General features: G+C 41.8%; 2 protein-coding genes across 6 annotated transcripts in view; one reads left to right on the top strand and one right to left on the bottom strand.

Annotated features, from left to right (window-relative positions):
- comp (cartilage oligomeric matrix protein) overlaps nt 1–8,085 on the top strand; it is a 44,454-nt gene extending 36,369 nt beyond the window's left edge. For all 3 annotated transcript variants that reach the window (XM_059638459.1, XM_059638460.1, XM_059638461.1), the window contains one exon: nt 7,148–8,085. In XM_059638459.1, the coding sequence (XP_059494442.1) occupies nt 7,148–7,197 (50 nt within the window). In that variant the 3' untranslated portion in view covers nt 7,198–8,085. The remainder of the gene's footprint in view (nt 1–7,147) is intronic.
- Nucleotides 1–21,440, bottom strand: part of LOC125465957 (CREB-regulated transcription coactivator 1-like) — a 214,868-nt gene that overhangs the window by 36,336 nt on the left and 157,092 nt on the right. For 2 of the 3 annotated variants that reach the window (XM_048559990.2, XM_048559991.2), the window contains one exon: nt 10,269–20,595. The exons of the other annotated variant lie outside the window; for it this stretch is intronic. In XM_048559990.2, coding sequence (XP_048415947.1) covers nt 20,384–20,595 — 212 coding nt within the window. In that variant the 3' untranslated portion in view covers nt 10,269–20,383. Of the gene's footprint in view, nt 1–10,268; nt 20,596–21,440 lie in introns of those variants that run through there. 3 annotated transcript variants of the gene reach the window in all.

The following is a 21,440-nucleotide window of genomic DNA, read 5'->3' as shown; positions in this document are numbered from 1 at the left end:
GCCTGTACTGTGCTGTAATGTTCTATGTTCTATGACTCCACCATCAGGCCATTGTCTGCATGACTATCATCAACACAACTGTCAGCTGGGGATCTCCCCAGATAAGCCTCCTAGTTCAAAGACCCGAAAACCCCCACTTCTTTCCCCAACATTTTAGACTGCCCAGGGTATGCCTATTTTTTTCAGCGTGTTCCTGCCTCTCAGAATTTATTTATTTCTACCTTGACTCAATTTTTTTCTCTCCCCTTGTACCACATAGATCCATGATTTTTCTGACGTTTTATGTCAGTTTCACATTTCCAGTTTGCGGGCTTCAGCTGCCTCCTCTTCATCTTGGATGTGCAAACCATTTACACGTCCAAGCCCCATCATAGGACCTCAGGGATCTGCACTTCTTTCTGGAAAATAGGCCTGAACTGTCCCCATCCACCACGATTCTCCTGCTCCTGGCTGAGCTTGTCTTTACTTTGAGCAACTACTATTGACACCTGCATGGGCCTCAGTTACATCTGTCTCTGTGTAGTGTATGTAGAGCATTCCACCTTTCAGTCCTAATCAAAAATCCACAGCAACGCCCCCAAACCTGTTCTTTAGTACATCAATGATATTATTGGTGCTACTTCCCACTCATAAAGAATTAGAAAAATTAATATAGAACATAGAACATTACAGCACAGTACAGGCCCTTCGGCCCTCGCTGTTGTGCCGACCTGTCATACCAATCTGAAGCCCATCTAACCCACACTATTCCATGTACATCCATATGCTTGTCCAATGATGACTTAAATGTACCTAAAGTTGGCGAATCTACTACCATTGCAGGCAATGCGTTCCATTTCCTTACTACTCTCTGAGTAAAGAAACTACCTCTGACATCTGTCCTATATCTTTCGCCCCTCAATTTAAAGCTATGCCCCCTCGTGCTCACCGTCACCATCCTAGGAAAAAGGCTCTCCCTACCCACCCTATCTAACCCTCTGATTATTTTATATGTTTCAATTAAGTCACCTCTCAATCTTCTTCTCTCTAACGAAAACAGCCTCAAGTCCCTCAGCCTTTCCTCGTAAGACCTTCCCTCCATACCAGGCAACATCCTAGTAAATCTCCTCTGCACCCTTTCCAAAGCTTCCACATCCTTCTTATAATGCGGTGACCAGAACTGTATGCAATGATTCATATTTTTGGTTTCCAATTTCAACCCTGCTCTCACCTTCACCTGGTCCACCTCTGACTCCTCCCTTACCCTCCTCAATATCTGTTTCCATTTCTGGGGATAGGCTTGTCACCAACATCCAATACAAATCCACAACTCCCACAGTTATCTGGACGAGACCTCCTCACACCTTGCTTCCTTGTAAGGATTCTACCCCATTCTCCAGTTTCTCCATCTCAGCGTTGCATCTGTTTCGATGATGCCACCTTCTGCCCTACACTACACAGAGACAGACGTAACTGAGGCCCATGCAGGTGTCAATGGCCACACTTTTGATCTTCAGGGGGACCTCAGAAAAGTTCTTTACTTCAACCGGAAATTCCTTGCTACCGTGGTTGATGGGGGTCTCAGCTATGACAAACTAATTTCCTGAACTTCTGCCCTCACCCACTCCCTCCCTCCGCTCCTAATTTATACAAATCTCTTTGCTTGCTCTCTTTGGCTACCTTCTGCACATACACCACTACAATACAGAAAAATGGATTATTATTTAACTGGACAGAGACTGCAAAACTTTGGTTGAGAACGGTCTGCTGTCATTACACATGAATCACAAAAGTTAGCATTCAGATGCAGAAAGTAAAACTGAAAGCAAATGGAGTGTAAGATAACAAGCTGTAGAGCTGGATGAACACAGCAGGCCAAGCAGCATCAGAGGAGCAGGAAGGCTGACGTTTCGGGTCGAGACCCTTCTTCAGAAATGGGGCAGGGGAAGGTGATTCTAAAATAAATAGGGAGAGAGGGGGAGGCGGATAGAAGATGGATAGAGGAGAAGATAGGTGAAGAGGAGACAGACAGGTCAAAGAGGTGGGGATGGAGCCAGTAAAGGTGAGTGTAGGTGTGGAGGTAGGGAGGGGATAGGTCAGTCCAGGGAGGATGGACAGGTCAAGGGGGCAGGATGAGGTTAGTAGATAGGAGATGGTGGGGCTTGAAGGGGGAAGAGGGGATAGGTGGGAAGAAGGACAGGTTAGGGAGCCGGGGACGAGCTGGGCTGGTTTTGTGATGCAGTGGGGGGAGGGGAAGAGTTGGGCTGGTTTTGGGACGCAGTGGGGGAAGGGGAGATTTTGAAGCTGGTGAAGTCCACATTGATACCATTGGGCTGCAGGGTTCCCAAGTGGAATATGAGTTGCTGTTCCTGCAACCTTTGGGTAGCATCATTGTGGCACTGCAGGAGGCCAATGATGGACATGTCATCTGAGGAATAGGAGGGGGAGTGGAAATGGTTCACGACTGGAAGGTGCAGTTGTTTGTTGCGAACTGAGCGGAGGTGTTCTGCAAAGCGGTTCTAGAGACTCCGCTTGGTTTCCCCAATGTAGAGGAGGCCACAATGGGAACAGCAGATGCAGTATACCACATTAGCAGATGTGCAGGTGAACATCTGCAAGATGTGCAAAGTTTTCTTGGGGCCTGGGATGGACGTGAGGGCAGAGGTGTAGCGGCAGGTGTAGCACTTCCTACTGTTGCAGGGAAAAATGCCGGTTGTCCAATGCATCCAACGCATCATCCTCCAACACTTCTGCCACCTGCAATCTGACCCCACCACCAAAGACATTTTTCCATCCCCACTCTTATCGGCTTTCCGGAGGGACCATTCTCTCTGCGACTCCCTTGTCTGCTCCACACTCCCCTCCAGCCCCACCACACTCGGCACTTTTCCCTGCAACCGCAGGAAGTGTTACACCTCCCCCCTCACCTCCATCCCAGGACCCAAGAAGACTTTCCACATCAAGCAGATGTTCACCTGCACATCTGCTATACCACATCTGTGGTATACTACATTCGCTGTACCCGTTGTGGCCTCCTCTACATCAGGGAAACCAAGTGGAGGCTTGGGGACCGCTTCGCAGAACACCTACCCTTGGTTTGCACTAACAACTACAGCTCCCAGTCGCAAACTATTTCAACTCCCCATCCTATTCTTCAGACGACATGTCCAACCTGGGCCTCCTGCAGTGCCACAATGATGCTGCCCAAAGGCTGCAGGAACAGCACTTCATATTCCGCTTGGGAACCCTGCAGCCCAATGGTATCAATGTGGACTTCACAAGCTTCAAAATCTCCCCTCCCTCTACCGCACCCCAAAACCAGCCCAGCTCGTACTCACCTCCCTAACCTGTCCTTCCTCCCACCTATCTTCTCTTCCCACCTCAAGCCAAACACCCATCTCCTACTTACTAATCTCATCATGCCCCCTTGACCTGTCCGTCCTCCCTGGACTGACCTATCTCTTCCCTACCTCCCCACCTACCCTCAGCTTTATTGGTTCCAACCCTGCCTCTTTGACCTGTCTCCTCTCTACCTACCTACTCCTCTATCCCTCTTCTATCTGCCTCCCCCCTCTCCCTATTTATTTCAAAACCCTTTTCCCCTCCCCCTTTTCTGAAGAAAGGCCTAGGCCCAAAACGTCAGCTTTCCTGCTCCTCTGATGCTGCTTGGTCTGCTGTGTTCATCCAGCTCTACGCCTTGTTATCTCAGATTCTCCAGCATCTGCAGTTCTCATGATCTCTGAAGCAAATGGAATGTTGTCTGGTTTACACTCTATTGCAAGGTGATGTCAAGAAATTTTGTTGCAGCTGTACACGTGTTGGTGAGACCACCTTGAGTATCATTTTGGTCAACTTATTTAAGGAATGATACGGCGGCAACAGAGACAGTTCAGAGATGGTTCAATCAGTTGATTCCCAGGTTAGAGTTGTCCCATGAAGATAGTTTGAGCAGAAATTAGAGGCAGTTGTCAAGATGATATCAGGAAGCATTTCTTCACATGAAGAGATGGCCGATATCTAGAACTATCTTCCTGAAAACTGTTGATGTTGGGTGGAGAAAAATGAAGATATCAAAACTGAAATTGATAAATTTTGGATAAATGTATTTAGGACTAAGGAGTAAAGGTGGATGGACTTAAGGTACATCTCATTCAAGACCTAACTTTTTAATTGGATGTCAGTGTTCCAGCAAGGCTAGTGTTTGTTGCTCAGAGAATCTTAGAGCTGTAACAGACCTTTCAGTCCGATGCATCCATGCCAACCAGATTTCCTAAATTAATCTAGTCCCATTTGCCAGCATTTGGCCCATATCCCTTTAAACCCTTCCTAATCATTCCTCTAAACTCTTCCCCAGCCTATTCAGCTTCTCCCTATTGCTCAAATCCTCCAAATCTGGCAACATCCTTGTAAATCTTGTCTGAACCCTTTCAAGTTTCACAACATCTTTCCTATAGCAGCGAGACCAGAATTGAACACAGTATTTCACAAGTGGCCTAACCAATGTCCTGTACAACGGTGACATGACCTCCAACTCCTACAATCAATGCACTGACCAATAAATGCAAGCAAACCAAACACCTTCTTCACTACCCCTAATTGCCACTGAACTAGGTGGCTTGCTGGGCTATCAGAGGGCAGTTGAAAATCAACCACTTTATCCATCAAGAGTCGCAGGCATGCCAGATTGGGTTCGAACAGCAATTTCTTTCCCTATAAAGCTTTGGTGAATCTGAAGAGTTTTTATAAAAATTGATGTTAGTTTTATGGGAACCATTATTGAGGCTAGTTTTCAATTCCTGGCTTTATTCATTGTGTTTGAATTGCACCAGCTCCCATGGTTGGATTTGAACCCACATGCCCAAAACAATATTCTGGGCTACCAGCCCAGGATGTGCCAACTTGCCACTGCCTGGCACTGATTTGGCAAAAAAGGCTAAAGCGAGTGAATATCTTTTCCTGTTTCCATGAACCTTTAATTTTGTTCACTGACACAACTTGCTCAGGGCATGAGGGATAGGAACATGGGAACAGGAGTAGGCGATTCAGCCCCTTAAATCTGTTCTACCATCAATGAGAACATGACTGATCTGTGACTTAACTCCATATACTTGCCTTTGGCTCATATGTTTATATTTTTGCTTAACAAAAATTAATCTCAAATTTAAACTTTACAACTGATCTAGCATAAACTGCTATTTGTGGAAAAGAATTCTAAACCTCTCCCACCCTTTGTGCATAGAAGTGCTTCCTAACATTTTCCCGGAATGGTTTGGCCCTAATTCTTAGACTATGCTTCCCCTAATTATAGAATCCCCAACCAGTGGAAATAATTTAAGTTTATCTACCTTGTATCTTCCTGTTAACCTATTGAAAACTTTGAACAGATTACTCCTTAACATTCTAAATTCTAGAGAAAACAGGCCAACTTTGTATAATCTCTCTTCATAACAACCTCTGAAGTCCAGGTATCATTCTTGTAAACATACATTGTATTCCCACCAAGGCCAATATATTCTTCCTAAGGTGTGTGCCCACATCTGCTCTCAGTACTCCAAATGGGGTCTAATCAGGGTTTTGTATAATGGCACCATAACTTCTGCATTCTTATACTTCAGTCCTCTGGATATAAAGGCCAGCATTCCATTAGCTGTCTTGATTATTTTCTGCACTATTCTGCATTAGCTTTTCAGATATTTTCCTAATTTATGCCACTGAACCGCCTCTGTCTCTCTTTGGACATCCATTGTATTTTCATTCGTACCTCACAGTTTGAACTCCATCTTTCACAGTTTTGCTCGTGCACCTAGTCATTCAATATCCCTTTGTACTTCAATGTCATCATCTGTACTGTCTACAATGTCACATAACTTTGTGTCATTAGCTAATTTGGATAAATTACTTTCTATGCCTTTATTCAAATCATTAATAAATAATTTCCATTTCGAAACTGCTCACTGTCATAGTGTAATAGTTCAGGGGCAACACAATCATGACCTACAATAATTCAAACAACCTGTCATAAGACATTCACTACCCCCAACCCACCGCTAAACTCAGCATGTACTTCTGATCCACCTCTACACTCTTCTTCCCGTTTTCCTTCTCCAGCCTCTTCTGCAATCAAAGAATTCCCAAATCCAGAAGTGGCCCTTTTGCGCATCAAGTCTGCACTGACAGAAGAAACTAAGTCTGCACCAGTCTCACTTTCAAGCATGAGACCCATTGCTTTGAATGTTATGACATTTCAAGTGCTCATCCAAGTATGTTTTGAAAGGTTGTGAGGTTTCCCACTTCAACTACCCTATCACAGTCAGTGCATTCCAGATTTCCATCACTCTTTGGGTGGCAAGAAGTTTCTTCAAATTCCATCTAAACCTCATGCCTTTCACCTTACTAGTCTAGCCCAGGCAATGTCATGGTGAATCGCTTCTGTACCCCCTCTTTCCAATCACATCCTTCCTATCCTGTGGTGACCGGAATTGCACACAGTACTCCAGCTGTGGCCAAACCAAAGTTCTCTATAGTTCCTAGATAATAAAATGTGAGGCTGGATGAACACAGCAGGCCAAGCAGCATCTCAGGAGCACAAAAGCTGACGTTTCGGGCCTAGACCCTTCATCAGAGAGGGGGATGGGGGGAGGGAACTGGAATAAATAGGGAGAGAGGCGGAGGCGGACCGAAGATGGAGAGTAAAGAAGATAGGTGGAGAGCCCTCTCCACCTATCTTCTTTACTCTCCATCTTCGGTCCGCCTCTCCCTCTCTCCCTATTTATTCCAGTTCCCTCCCCCCATCCCCCTCTCTGATGAAGGGTCTAGGCCCGAAACGTCAGCTTTTGTGCTCCTGAGATGCTGCTTGGCCTGCTGTGTTCATCCAGCCTCACATTTTATTATCTTGGAATCTCCAGCATCTGCAGTTCCCATTATCTCTTCTCTATAGTTCCTGCTCCCTGCTCTTATAATCTATGGCATGGTTGATAAAGGCTTGTGTCTGTATATTTTAATCAGACTATCAACTTGCCCTGCTGTCTTCAGGAATCTATGGACAAGCATCGCAAGATGCCTCTGTTTCTCTGAGCTTCTTAGCATTCTGCTACTCATTGATTACTCCCTTGTGTTGTTAATTCTTCCTCAGGGTTAAATTATTAATTGTTCTTTTTGTCTTTGTCAGACACAATTCCAGAAGATTTCCACCCAACACAACTTCAGAACCAGATTTGAAGAATGGAGCATGATCCCAGAAAAACCTTTTAGAATTTACCAACTCTGGCAGTGACAACATCTCAAACCTTTAATCAATAATACTAGAACTTTTCCCACAGATTTAGATGAAGGTAACAACTCTAACACCTGCACCCTTATTGGATGATGGGCAAGAGCAGGTCTTAAGGAAATCCTTCATGATCAACTGAATAAATTCTTGTCACTCAGAAGATGGCCAATCAATCAATCAAACGTTTGAGTGATTTCAATTTATTTTTCTCATTTGATCTTTGGGATTTAGGAAATGGACACATTTTGTAAATTTTAGATCAGAACAATCTGGTACAAAGGCAGATCGAGAATGAGCAAAGCTGAGATTTTTACATTTGGTCAGTGTTGAATAAGCGAGCTAGAATCATTAAAATGTACCCGTCGTTTGTGCTGACTTATAGCCATCACACTTAGTCCCCGAGTTATTTCTTTACTTAAGATTACCTCCTTCTAGACCCCAACAACTTGGTGAAACACTTCCCCTCATGTCCCAATAGATTTATTTTCCAATTATTTTTGCCCTTTGATCTCTAGATTATTTTCCTCTCTTAACACTTCCAAAACTTTTCACCAACATGAAAATTTGACAGGTGATCTCTAACCCTTCTCTACTGAGGAGACCAGTCTTAATATCTCACAGTCTCACAACTTAGGTCTCTCTTTATTGGTAATTATTAGTGAATGTTTTCTATATGTTTCTGAATAATTTAGTGTTTTTCCTTGCGTATGGCACCCAGATTAAAGGTCATTAGGATACTGCCAAGCCCTTCAGTTATTCACTAGATCATTTTAACCAAATTCCAATCCTGCCCATTTATTACATTTGCAGAGGATTGGAAGAATATGGTGCCAAGAACAAAAGTCAATAACAGAACATATCAGCAAGGATTATCCAACAGAGGAACAAATAGACTGACAGTGTTTAACTATTGCATCATTTCTAAATAATCCTGCTTATAGCTGCACATTGGTTTGTAGAGTCCATATAAAGCTGTTAAAGGTGACGGATATAACCAGTAATATATAACATTTTGATTCACTACAAAGATTTTATGAATAAAACTTTTCCTGAGTTCGTAAAAACAAAATTAGTGAGTGAAGATTATTTCTTCATAAATGTTTCATACAGGAGCGAGCATGATAGGATGAATGACCTTCTGCACTGCATGATTCCAGGAGGACAATGTATCACATGTTTCACAACTCAAATATCTGTATCGCATACTATTACCCTGAAATACAGTTACTGTTGGTATGTATTGAGAGCTAGCAGATCAACACCAACACTCAGCAAAATCCAGTTAACTTATATTTAATATGTTTACATCCCTCTATACTATCTGCTTTCAAATACACCCAGGTCAGGAACAGCATGGCGTTCAATAACAGAATAAACCTTGCTCCACACCACCCCCACCAAACACTCCCAGGACAAGGATAACCTGGAGTTACCAGATAAAGCTGTATGTGAGCAGTGATGCTGCTCTCCAAGTCCTTCTCCAAGCCACTCACCATCCTGACTTTGAAATACATCCTGTTCAAAATATTGCAAATCCCTAACATCGTGGGTCAACTGACAACACATGGGTTACTGCAGTTCGGTAAGAAACACACCACCACCTTCTCAAGAACAACTAGGGACAACCTCATCCAGAAGATTAAGATGCATTGGATGTACAGTGACTAGGTCGCGTGGATTCAGAACTGGCTTGGCCAAAGAAGTCCGAAGGTACGGTGGAGGGGTGTTTTTCTGGCCGGAGGCCCGTGATTAATTGTGTTCTGCAGGGACCCATATTGGGACCTCTGCTGTTTGTGATATATATAAATGACTTGCATGAAAATGTAGATGGATGGGTTAGTAAATTTGAAGACAATACAAAAATTGGTAGAGTTGTGGATAGTTTAGAAAAGTAGTAGAAAATTGTCAATGAACATAGCAGGATATAGATCAGTTGCAGATATGGGTGAAGAAATGGTAGATGGAGTTTAATCCAGGTAAGTATGAGGTCCTCCCTTTGGTAGATCAAATGTTAAGCAAAACTATACAGTTAATGGCAGGACTCTGAACAACACTGATATACAGAAGATTCTTGGGGTCCATAGCTCCCTGAAAGTAGCCGCACAAGTAGATAGGATGGTGAAGGTGACATATGACATGCTTGTCTTCATCGGTCGGGGAATTGAGTCCAAGAATCAGAATGTCATGTTGCAGCTTTATAAGACTTTGGTTAGGCGACGCTTAGACTACTGCGTTCAGTTCTAGTTGCCACATTACAGGAAGAATGTGGAGGCTTTGGAGAGGGTGCAGAAGATGTTTACCAGGATGCTGCCTGGATTAGAGAATATGAGCTATAAGGAGCGGCTAGAAAATCCTTAGGCTGTTTTATCTGGAACAGTGCAGGCTGAGGGGAGGCTTGATAGAAGTCTATCAAATTATGAGATGCATGAATAGGGTTTACAGTCAAAATTCTTTCCCCAGTGTTGAAAATCTAATAGTAGGGAACTCACATTTAAGGTAAGAGGGTGGAAGTTCAAAGGAGACATGATGGGCAGGTATTTTACAAAGAGTGTGGTAGGAGCGTGGAATGCACTGCCAGAGATGGTGGTGGAAGCAGATACGACAGGGGCATTTAAGTGACTTTTAGATAAGTACATGAATATTCAAGGAATAGAGGGATATGGACCAATGGCAGCAGAAGGGATTAGTTTCATTTGGCATTGGGTTCAGCACAACATTGAAGGCCAAAGGGCCTGTTCCTGCACTGTACACTTCAATGAGATGTGACTGCTGGGCAGTTAGGGATGCCCACATCCATGAGTGAATTAAAATAAAGTAAAATCTCCCCAACTACGTTCTTCTGTCTCATGTGAGGACTGCACCCAGAGTGTGAAACCCACAAATCTTGCACGTTTTAAGTTATGAAAACCTGCTCCTCTATGGCATTCATCATGTACAGCCATAAAGTGAAGACAGAATCAGCATTCTGTAGAGATAGGAACTGAAAACATATTAAACTTTTAAGGACTTCGAGCAGAAAACTGTTGAACTTTAATTACATTTCATTTACAAAGACAGAAGCCTCACACAAACATAACCTTTAAAAAACATTTACAAGTTAAAATGAAGATCCTTTGACAGTCAGTCAGTCAGTACAATTTATGGTTTGCATTATACCTGAAATCCACTTCAAAATTTCCAAGTTTATTTAGAAAAACCAAGACATCAGAAAAATAAATAAATGTTGACGGATTCGTGGGCGGAATCTGATTAAAATGGCATTCTTGGGGAAGCTGCTTTGCCGTATCTCCATGGAAAGAAAGGTTTTGCTGCCAATCAATTTTCTGAGTCTGAGAGTGTGTGAATTGCTCAAGCTTTGGTGCATATTCCTGCTAATTTGGAAGATGGACGAGCAAATAGGGAAATCTGAGGTTATCTCCAAGTCAAGCAAATGTATCCTAACCGGAATAATCATTTCAATTATCACTTTGTTATGCAGTGCTCAAGTACTGTCAAAAAAGGAACATACTGTCAAGGCTTCTCATACTGCATGCATCAGGACTGATGCAAGAAAAATAATTGAGCCCAGGCATTGTACCTTTTAAAAAATTAAGGAAAAGTGTCAGGATAATGATGCATTCTCCATGGCAATGTATTGATCAGCTAACTTGTCAACCAATTAGGCCCCTTTTCACATGTAGCATGAATGGTTCTTATTGAAACTTTGACATCCTTGATCAAAATGAAAATCTTTGACAGCAGGTCTCTTTTCTCTCAGCAAGAGTCAATATTTCAGGATGATTATAAAAAGGTCCTCATCTTATTGTGAGATTTCTCAGCATAAAAGTAACCGTACGGGCTCCTGATAGTACAGATGGTTAAAAAAGGTTAAAATAAAGAATACCCCTAGAATTAAGGCAAGAAAAGTTGACATCAATGAACCGTGTTCTATTACCTGAGCATCTATGTGAGGTTTGTACCATTTCTGGTTCATTTTCATAAACATCCATTCACAAAGATCAGAAATCCTAGTGAGAAGTTTTGGGTAACATGCCATACTTGATGAAGAAATGGAGATGAGCAGAAAAGCTTCATTTTCTCAAGTCTAGACCAACTGTAAATTACTTCATGGCCCAAAATCTAATCTAAAACCCCAGTCAAAAAGGAACACCAAATGATTTTACACCTACTGTTCAATCATACACCCTGGTTTTTTTTTAGGTGTAATCCTCTAAACAGGGTTTAAAATATGCCAAGAAATTTCAGAGATTACAGCATAAGAATCTTTTCAAATTTTCAACGTACAAAAGCAGAACTGTTTAGTATCTAATGTGAAGAACTGCACTGTGGATTTCTAATAGCGACTGAGGACCTTAGTAAGAATTGTTTTAATGATCAAGGCTCCCTAATTTACATTGTATTTCTTTGATCTACAAAGGATCAATGATAGCTTTAAACTGAACAAACAATCAGCAAATACATGAACTCAAGAGAAAGCAAATCCAAAGAATGCCACAGGCAGGGTGAGAAGTTAACTACTTTCTGTAACAGAATACCCTGGTATAATCCACAGCTTCCGGGTTAAAGGCACACTTGGCTCTTCCCGGTGTTGCATGGGACATACTAGTATTAGCTCTTGCACTGCACGGTAATGCACTGTAAGGCACGGTACCTTGCATAGAAGAACCCTTGGCAGTGCAATTCCACATATGCTGCATGGTATCATTCCTGGCAGTGGATAAATCTCTCTGTAATTACTGAAGTAGAAAAATAAACAACTGCAATTTTTGACCTAGAATTTTCTGGGTAGCATCCAACAATCTCAAAAGCAAACTGGACAAGATATAGCTTTGAAGAACAGAATTCCAGCTAATGTCCAACTACACCAATCACTGCAACCAGTGTGATACACATGTTATAGCTGGGTGGGTGTGGAGTAAGAGATGGCAAAGCCTGAATATGATTGTAAGGACCACATCAGCAGGCAACCTACTAATCTGTAACCAGCAACCAGGCTTTGGTAGCATGATACAGTGCACAAACCATCTGGCCCACACTACCTGTGTCAGCTCTTTGGCAGGTCTATTTGATTAATTCCATTCCTTCTCTTTCCCATTTGCCCTGTAATCTATTTCCTTTTGCATTTAACAGGTTCATTTTTGAATTAATCACAAAGAGAAGTCTCCTCAATGTCACCATATTTTTGTCTTAAATCTACGCCCACTGATTACTGACAATTCTTAAAAAAAGTATGGCATTATAAAAAAACAAGGCCAGCAATTACTGTCCATCCCAAACAGCAAACAATACATGTCACAGAAACAGACCATCTGACCCAAATGATCTATGCTGGTTTTTCTGCTCTACTCAAACCACTTCCAATCTTTTCTCATATAAACCCATCCCACTCAGTTCCTTTCTTCCTCATTTGTTTGTCCAACTTCCAATATAGGCTTCAACAACTGCTTCAAATGGTTCCACATTCTTTCTACTCTCTGGCAAAGATATTTCCTCTGATTTCCTATTAGATTTGTTGGCAGTGATCTTATCTTCACAGCCTCCAATTCCGTACTTTCCCACAGGAAGGAACATTCTGGATCCACTTGCCAAAACCTTTCATCGTTCAAAAACCTCAATTAGGTCATTCCTTAGCCCTTTTTCCTTGCCAAAAGGGTCCCAATGCCTGTCAGTACTTTCCTGATTTGTAAACTCTCATTTCTGGCACCATCCTTGCAACCTCTACAATGCCTCTGTATCCTTTTCATAACATGGTGATCAGACCCACACATTACACTCGGATGAACCAAGTTCAAAACAGATTTAGCATTATCTTCCTGACCTTTCATTTCTATCCTCGAGAAATAAAGGCTGAAGCTTTTCGTTAAAATATAGCCTTGCTACCTGTAGCGCATCTTTTGGTGACTAATACCTTTGCACTCCAAGATCCCTTTATTCCTCTCCTGACGTAAGTAATAGTGACCTCCAAATCCTTCTTACCAAACTAATCTCAATCATTGAACTGCACCAAACTTCATTTGCCAATAATTTCCCATTTGATACTTTTATTAATGTCCAATGTAACGTGCTGGCCTCTGCCCAAGTATTAACTTTTCTTTTAGTTTGGAGTCATCCAAAAATTTAGAAATTGCATTTTTGATTTCAAAGTCCAAAGTGTTCACAGACAAAACATGGAACAAGAACAGGGCACTCAGCCTTCTGTCTCATTCAGTAAGATGGTGGCTGATCTGACTTCAACCTCAATCCCACATTCCTGCATCTTGCCAATAATATTTCATCTCCTTCAGTATCAAGGATCTATCTATCCCTGCCTTAAACATATTTAAAGATTCTGCATCCACTGTCTTTTGAAGAAGGAAATTCCAAAGACACTCAACCCTCTGAGAAAAACAGAGTCCACCTGTCTTAAATGGGTGACCCCTTATTTTTTAACAATGATCCACAGTCCTAGATGTAAACTGTGAACAACAATGCTCCCATGCATTGATCCTTGTGGAGTATCACTTTGAATAATTACCTTTTACTCCCACTCTTTGCTTGTATTGAAACTAGCCAGCATCTATTCTGCTACTTGTCCTCACTCCACATTTTATTAGTTTTGTACCACAGGCTTTTTCAAAATCCAGATAAATCAATTTGCTGATTACCATTATCTACTCTCTAAAAACTGCTCAATAAATTCAACAAGTTGGTAAGCAAGGGCTTTCCTTTTTGAAATCCGTTCTGACTGCTGTTAATTTACCAAGGAAGCAATGAGCTGCTTTCTGCCACTGCACACAGTTTTTCTTTATTTACTGTTATCAAATCATCCAGAATTTTGAATATTTCAACTAAGTCTCCCTTAATATCCTCTGCTGTGAACAGTACAATCCCAGCCTCTTCACATTAACTAGTAAAGTCCCTCATTCCTGAAAATCACCTGTAATTCCTTGTCAAGGCTTAGGCATCCTTCCTAAACAGCGGAATCCAAAATTTAATATGTTCCTCCTACTGGGGCCTAACTATTCGTTTATAACATTTTAGCATCACTTCCTTGCATCCACGTTCCAATAATAACAATGCCATGGATTCAAGTATGCTTTTTTAAAAAGACATCTCAAATTGCCTGTAACCTTCAAAGAATTGCGTACACATACACACAGACCTTTTATTTGTATTGCTTTCTTCCAAACGGTATCCCTATCATAACTTCTGCACATTGGATTTAATCTGCCACGTCTCTCCTCATATCACCTTCCTCAGTTACTACTCCATTGATTGTTTGCAACATTTCTGATTTTCATGTCAACTACAGATTACAAAATTATGCACTGCACACCTAAATCATTAACAAAAATCTGGGCAATAGCATGGGCTCCCAAACCCACAACTGGAAAATGACTGCTCATCTCTGCATTCTGTTTTTGTTCCTAAGCAAATTTTGAATTGTTCCGCCTGTCTCTTTATTCCAATGGACTTGAATTTTGCTAAAAAAATCTATTTTGTGCAACTTTCTTGTATACCTTCAGAAAATCCACATAAACATCAAATGGATTGCCTTCAACACCTTTCACTTCAAAGTAAATTAGTTAAATATGATTTTCCATAACTGAATCTGCACCATTTCATTACTTCCCCAAACTTTTCTAAATCACAGATGTTATGCTTAGTGCAAATTGTTAGGTCTATTCCACCCTGTAGTGCTATTCTATTATCCAAAGAACATTCATACCGTAGTATATCCACTTCCCATTGCACGCACAGCACTGGCTATTTAAATCAACCACTGACTGCAAAACACCTTGAGGTTGTATAAGCTCCATGGTTCTTTTGTGCAATGTCCAACACAGCACTCACACGCTCATTATCTATTGGATACCATGAGTCATAGTCCATGAGGTGTCCATGTGATTTTTTTAAAATCAACTCTGCTTCCACAACTTTCAGACATTTGCCCACCATCACCATTCCTACTCAGCTCTCTTCCCTACATCTCCTGCCCCAATCACTATAACTATTTTCTAGCTCTCTTGTTAATACCTGTACAGAACAGTCCAGTTGTATTATTTAAGGAAAGATACCATTTCAATGGAGGGAGTTCAGGAAAGGTTCACTGGGATGATCCCTGCTATGGAGGGATTGTCTGCTGAGCAAGGATTAAACTCATTGGGATCTACTCACTGAAGTTTAGAAGATTGAGAAGTGATCTCAGTGAAACATACAGGATTCTTCAAGGACTTGACAGGGTAAATGCTGAGAGGATGATCCCCCTCATGGGAGAGTCTAGGACCAGTGGGCATTTCTCAGAATAAAAGGGCACCAATTTGTCTGAAGTGAGGATGAACTACTTCTCTCATGGCAGAGTGTCTTTGGAACCACATGCAGGAGAGAGTTGTGGGAGCAGAGTCCTTGTGTTAAGGATTGAGATGGCTAGATTCTTTATAAGTAGGGGAATCAAGGTTTATGGGAAAATGTATTAAAGTGGACTTGAGGAATGTTGGATCAGCCATGATCCCATTTAAGAGCAGAACAGGCTCAATGGGCTGAATGGCCTACTCTTGTTCTTATTTCTTATGGTTTTGTGTAATATCAACAATTTTATGCATGGCAGTTTGATCAAGTAAAATATGCCCTTTGATTATAGGTACTGCAGGCCCCCATAATGCCATCAAATTAACCTCTTAACTCCTGATTAAATCTGCCAGTTTTGCTCTTCTCCATCCCTTAACAGTACAGACACCGGAATTCTCCAACTTTTCCACATCACAATCGCAGCACTCTTCCACAAACACCAACGACTGTACTCTCACCAAATAGGTCAAAAAGAATTTCTGAAGCAAATTTTTGTACATGAAGATTATTTTGAAGTATACAACTTAGTTATATGGCATCTCCCCAGGCGCACGCATGCACACAGACACACACACACACCTCTTTACTTGTTCATTACTCAGACAAACAGGCTCCGATTTTATGCAATTCTTGTGACCGATGTTTGTATTCACTCAAATGCATGCACAGTTCTGGGAAGATCTCTCAGATTCTCCAATATCAGGTCCAGGCGGAGGAAAAGGGTGTGAAGGCAAAATCAACCTCTTCACATAAGCAACGTGCTCTTAGCAACAAGATCCATTCTGTGCAGCATCAATAACAATAACACTGTGTGGACAACATCCAACTCACTACAAGCTGAAAGTCTAGAATGTCTCTCTTTTTCCTGACTGCTCAACCTCAGGATCTGCAGGAATAAGAAATTAGGGAACAACAGCCTAAATGACCCCAGTAGCAATCAGAACAAGCCTGAATATTACTTGCACAAGAGCATAAAGGAACAAGAACAGTTCATGATTCTGGATTAATCATCAGGATTAATCCGCAAGACATCCAACAGGTATCCAAAAGCACACCAAAAATAAACCTTGCACAGGGGTATGAGTTAACGCAGCTCTCTCCCCGCATTGCATTAATGCAGCACTTCATTAAGGTTGTCTTCCTGATATACCTGTCTTACTTGTCACTGCATTTGCAAATACAACTAAGAAGAACCTGGTTTTAAAGTGCTGAATTAAACAGGAACTTCATACTCAGATATAACAAAGTATGGAGCAAGAGGAACACAACAGGCCAGGCACCATCAGAGGAACAGGACAGCTGATGTTTTGGGTCGGGAGCCTTCTTCAAAAAACTTCATACTCAACACTTCCACTGATTTAGATTCTTTGTCACAAGGGAAGTACAGTGGGAAAGTATGAAAGGGATGTACAAATACAATCCATGCAAGGAATGCACATGATGTAAAAAGTGCTTGATTTGCAGCGTTAGAAATTAAAAGAGATATATGGTTTAAAAACTTTACATCTGTATATTATTTTATCGACCATTTTATATATTTTCCTTAACCCATGCCTCACTCCTAATTTTGGACATCAAGTGGGAACATAAGTTCTGCATATTAAAACCCGCCAACATTTCAAATTTGGAACAGTATTAAATGTTCAAATATAATGAATTATTAACCTGATTTAGTTTCAAACTAAAATGTTAAAGTTCAAGAAAAGGACCTCTCGTGATACAAACTGCTTAGATTTACCCCAAAGTTCTGAATCCACACTATACTGACATCAAATGAGGCAACTATCAAATGCCTAACAAATTATAAATAGTCTGTACAATAAAGAGCTCAGAGTAGTACTGGCTGTGATTATACATTTCACTCAACATTCCAAGCATGGCCTAGCACCAGGAAGCATGCAGACACACAGAAGCACATGCTGCCATCTCCTACAGGTGCAGTATTGTGTTGGCTGGTACCAGCAGAAGCCTGGACACTCACACCCTGGGTGGGGAGATTGTTCCGAATGGAACAAAGTAGCAAACTGTTGGGCTCGGAGTCTGTTTCTAGATATTACGTCAAGGTAGGAATATTCAAGCTACATAGAAGGTCACTGGGCTCTTAGCTGTTGTGCCACTGATCAATCTTGTTATTAGATGCTGATCCAGACACAAACAGCTATCAGAATTTCAAAACGTACCTTGTGCTAATGTGGGAATAGTGAAATGGCATATGGTCATTCAGTCCCTCAGGCTATTCTGTTGTTTACATCCCAATAATTAAGAAGGAAAAGTTCATGACTGATCAATAGCCTAAATCTATTTCCCAGACACCTAGATACACTGGCCCAATTAAAACAGATCAACCTCAGTCCTGAAAGCTCCAACTGATTTGAGGGGAGTAAAGTTTCAGATTCCCATTCCCCTTCATGTGAAGGAGTGCTTCCTGACATCATGCTAAACAGTATGGCTGTCATTCAGAGATTGCTTTGTCACTTTTTTCTGAACTCCCTACATGAGAGGATATATAAGTTGAAGAAAAATAACTTCCATTTAGCGGTTTGAATGCATTCTCGAGTGCTGCAGCTACAGAGACAGAGGAATAATCCAATATGTTGGAGTGTGTGCGATGTGCATGCACTTGCTTCACTAGGGCCACAACAGAGGAAGAGAACACGAAGACACAAGTAGAACAGCAGTAGATCACGTGGCCCATCAAGACTGCTCTGTCATTTAAATGATTCATATCTAACTTGCTGCCTCAATTCCAATTTTCCACCCTCTATGTCCATCAAGTCCCTGAGAGCTCAAACATTTCTCTACCTCATTCGTGAGCACATTTAATAGAGAAACAACAACCCTTCAAGATAGAGAATTTGAAAGATTCACAATCCTTTGCAGGAAGAAATTTCTCATCCAAGTCCTAAATGTTAAGCCTTGCCTCCTGAAACTGGTTCCCTCTGTTCTAGTTTTCCCAGTCAGGGAGAAACAACTTTTCAGTGTTAGGGTGCTTCATTATCTTACAAGTTTCAATTAGATCATCTCATTCTTCTAGATTCCAGAGAAAGCAGATCCATTCAACTCATCCTCTTATAACTGGCCAAACTTGTCAAATGCAGATACCAGTCCAGTAAACTTTCACTACCTTCAATGCAACTACTTTTTTTTTTGAGTGTTGAGACTAAAACAGTACACACTATTCTAGGTGTGTCCTTATTAATACCCTATACAAGTGCAGCAAAGATTTCTCATTCCATACTCCAGTCCCTTTGCAATTTGCTGTCCTAATTTCTTGTTGTATCTGCAGTTTAACATGTACTTGTTAATACGGACACATCTTGCTCCATCATTAATCTGCCCAGTAAAGGCTGATAAAATAGTCTCAGGACTTTATATAAAGTCTGTAGGATACAGTGTCCATTTAGTGTTCTTTTTAAGAAACATTAGTGGGAGCAAGTTTGCCAGAAATGACATGTAGCTTGATAGGCCAGTACCAGGTTAGCGTCTTGAACTTAAGTGTGATTCTGTTGTGCAAGTTAATTCACTTGTGCAGGAAAGGTCTGACAGAGTCCTGACTTGTAGTGGATGTGTTGGGAGCAGATTCCACAGCATGTAGTGTTAGTGATAGCCCTCCCTATTCACTCTCAGAACCAAGAACTGCAGCAAAGATGGTGAAAAGTTCATTGGGCAGCATCATTGTTGCACATCCCTTCAGAAGCTGGCATTAAGCCTATCCTTCCTAATATCAAGTAAGTATTTCTGCACTCTCTCACTTCAGTGGCCAGAGATAAACTGTGAAATACAGTGAGTGTTGTTGGCCACACAACAGCTGGCTGTAAGGGCTGAGACTGAATGAGTGCCACATAGGGAGAGGCTTTTAAGCAGCTTAACAGCACATATACTTCACAAACACTGGACAGAAGGGATGTGCGCCTGTTGGAGAGAGGGCATTTAGACAGCCATGTGCAGTTTGACAGGACTGGTGGGACTGACCGAGAATCGAAACAGCTGAGCAGAGGGAGGTGAGAACGTTTGGTTTTTTGTGGAAGGAGCTGGCAGCAAACTAATCTCGGACTGGCACACATTGTCAACATTCTTTTTTAAAATCCGATGGAGAAACATAAAGGAAAGGGACACAAACAGGAGCAAGAAAGCATGCCCCTCTAAATATTGGCTGTAATACAATTTCTGTCCATGCACTTAGCTCTTGTGTCAGATCAGTTTCTTGTTCACTTTCTTAGCAACATACAACAAGGCAGTGGCTTTTGCTGAACACAAGCACAGTGAAAAGGAATGGGGCAGGAGAAAAAAATCACTGACAAATATAAAAATATAAATAAGAATCGAGCAGCACAGAAAATACAATGGCAACAGCGCACTGAAAGAAATGTCAGACTGGTGACTTCAGGATAAATAATAACATCACCGTACTGCTGGCCTGGAGCTGCCGAGTTTTACTGTCAGTTGTTACCTCATGGGTAGACTCCAAATTACATGTAAACCTGCCAATAATAACGATGCACTGACAGCCCACCGTTACCATGAGGACAATATAAATAGGAGAACGGAAAATAAAACAAGAGGCCCAGGGATGTGATGGAGTCAATGAAACGCTGCAATGAAGGAGTGCGCCACATAGCTGAAAGCGCTATACTTGGTTCATTCAGGATCGCAGAGTTGCAAGCTTGGAACAAGAAGCGGAATTCATTGCACGTTACGCTCTCACTTTAACATCATTCCACCAATTGCACTCGTTCACTCAATTTCCGCTCCCTGGCGGGTTTTTGGCCTGCTTCCCTGATTTGTCTTAGGTCTCAGTGTCCTTGTCTACAGACGATCCATGCGGAAAGTATCCTCTGTAGCAGGGTCTGTCAGCACCATGTCCGGATCATTCAGCATGTGCAGACCATCCAATGTTAAGGGATCAATTTTTAGTTCATCAAGAGGAAATTGGGAGTCGGTGTCAAAGGTCACATCTGTAACACCTGCAAGCGAATTGGTCAGCTCCTTTGTCAGGCTGGGGGGAGACTCTCCTGTCACTGTGTGTGAAAGCCAGAAAGACATGGCAGGTTAGCAAAATACACAGCAGCTGGGCATATGCATCAGCATCAAACATCCACAACTGTAATACCAACTTCATCAAACCAGCTTTAGTGTAAATAATTACTTCCATTTCTTCGTGAATTAATCAGGCTGCTTCAAATGTTTTCCTTCCTTGAAACCTTAGAACACAAATGCTCTTAGTTAAATCGACTTGTTAAATCATGGGATATGGGTGCTGGCAAGGTTAGTGTTTATTGGACATCTCTAATTGCTCTCGAGAAGCTGAAGGTGAGTGTTTTATAGATCACAGAACACCCTACAGTGTGAAAACAGGCCCATCAGCCCAACATGTTCATATCAATTCTCACAGCACCCCACCCATCTCCCTATAACCCACCTAATTTATACCTCCCTGAACACTACAGACAATTTAGCATGGCTAATCCACCTAGCCTGTACGTCTTTAGACTGTGGGAGGAAACCGGAGCACCCGGAGGAAACCCATGCAGACATGGTGACAACGTGCAAACTTCACTCAGACAGTCGCCCGAGGGTGGAATCAAACCCGCGCCCCTGGCGCTGTGAGGCATCAGTGCTAATCACAGAGGGGCAGCATGACGGCGATAGGGTTAGCACTGCTACCTCTCAGCACCAGGAGAACTGCTGAGAATTAGACGGCGAAGGTTAGCTGACCTTTGCTCATTTATTTAGACTGAAATGTTATGACTATACACATCCAAAATGCTTCAATTTGTCCTTTTATAGCTGACAAAATAAAACCCCTGCATACAATTAAATAAGGTTAGTATACATTCAACAGCTTTTTGAAGCACTGTGGTGT

The sequence above is a fragment of the Stegostoma tigrinum genome, chromosome 30 (genome assembly GCF_030684315.1).
Source record: "Stegostoma tigrinum isolate sSteTig4 chromosome 30, sSteTig4.hap1, whole genome shotgun sequence".
In the NCBI taxonomy this organism is placed as follows: Eukaryota; Metazoa; Chordata; class Chondrichthyes; order Orectolobiformes; family Stegostomatidae; genus Stegostoma; species Stegostoma tigrinum.
This window is presented reverse-complemented; position numbering and strand designations above follow the sequence as displayed.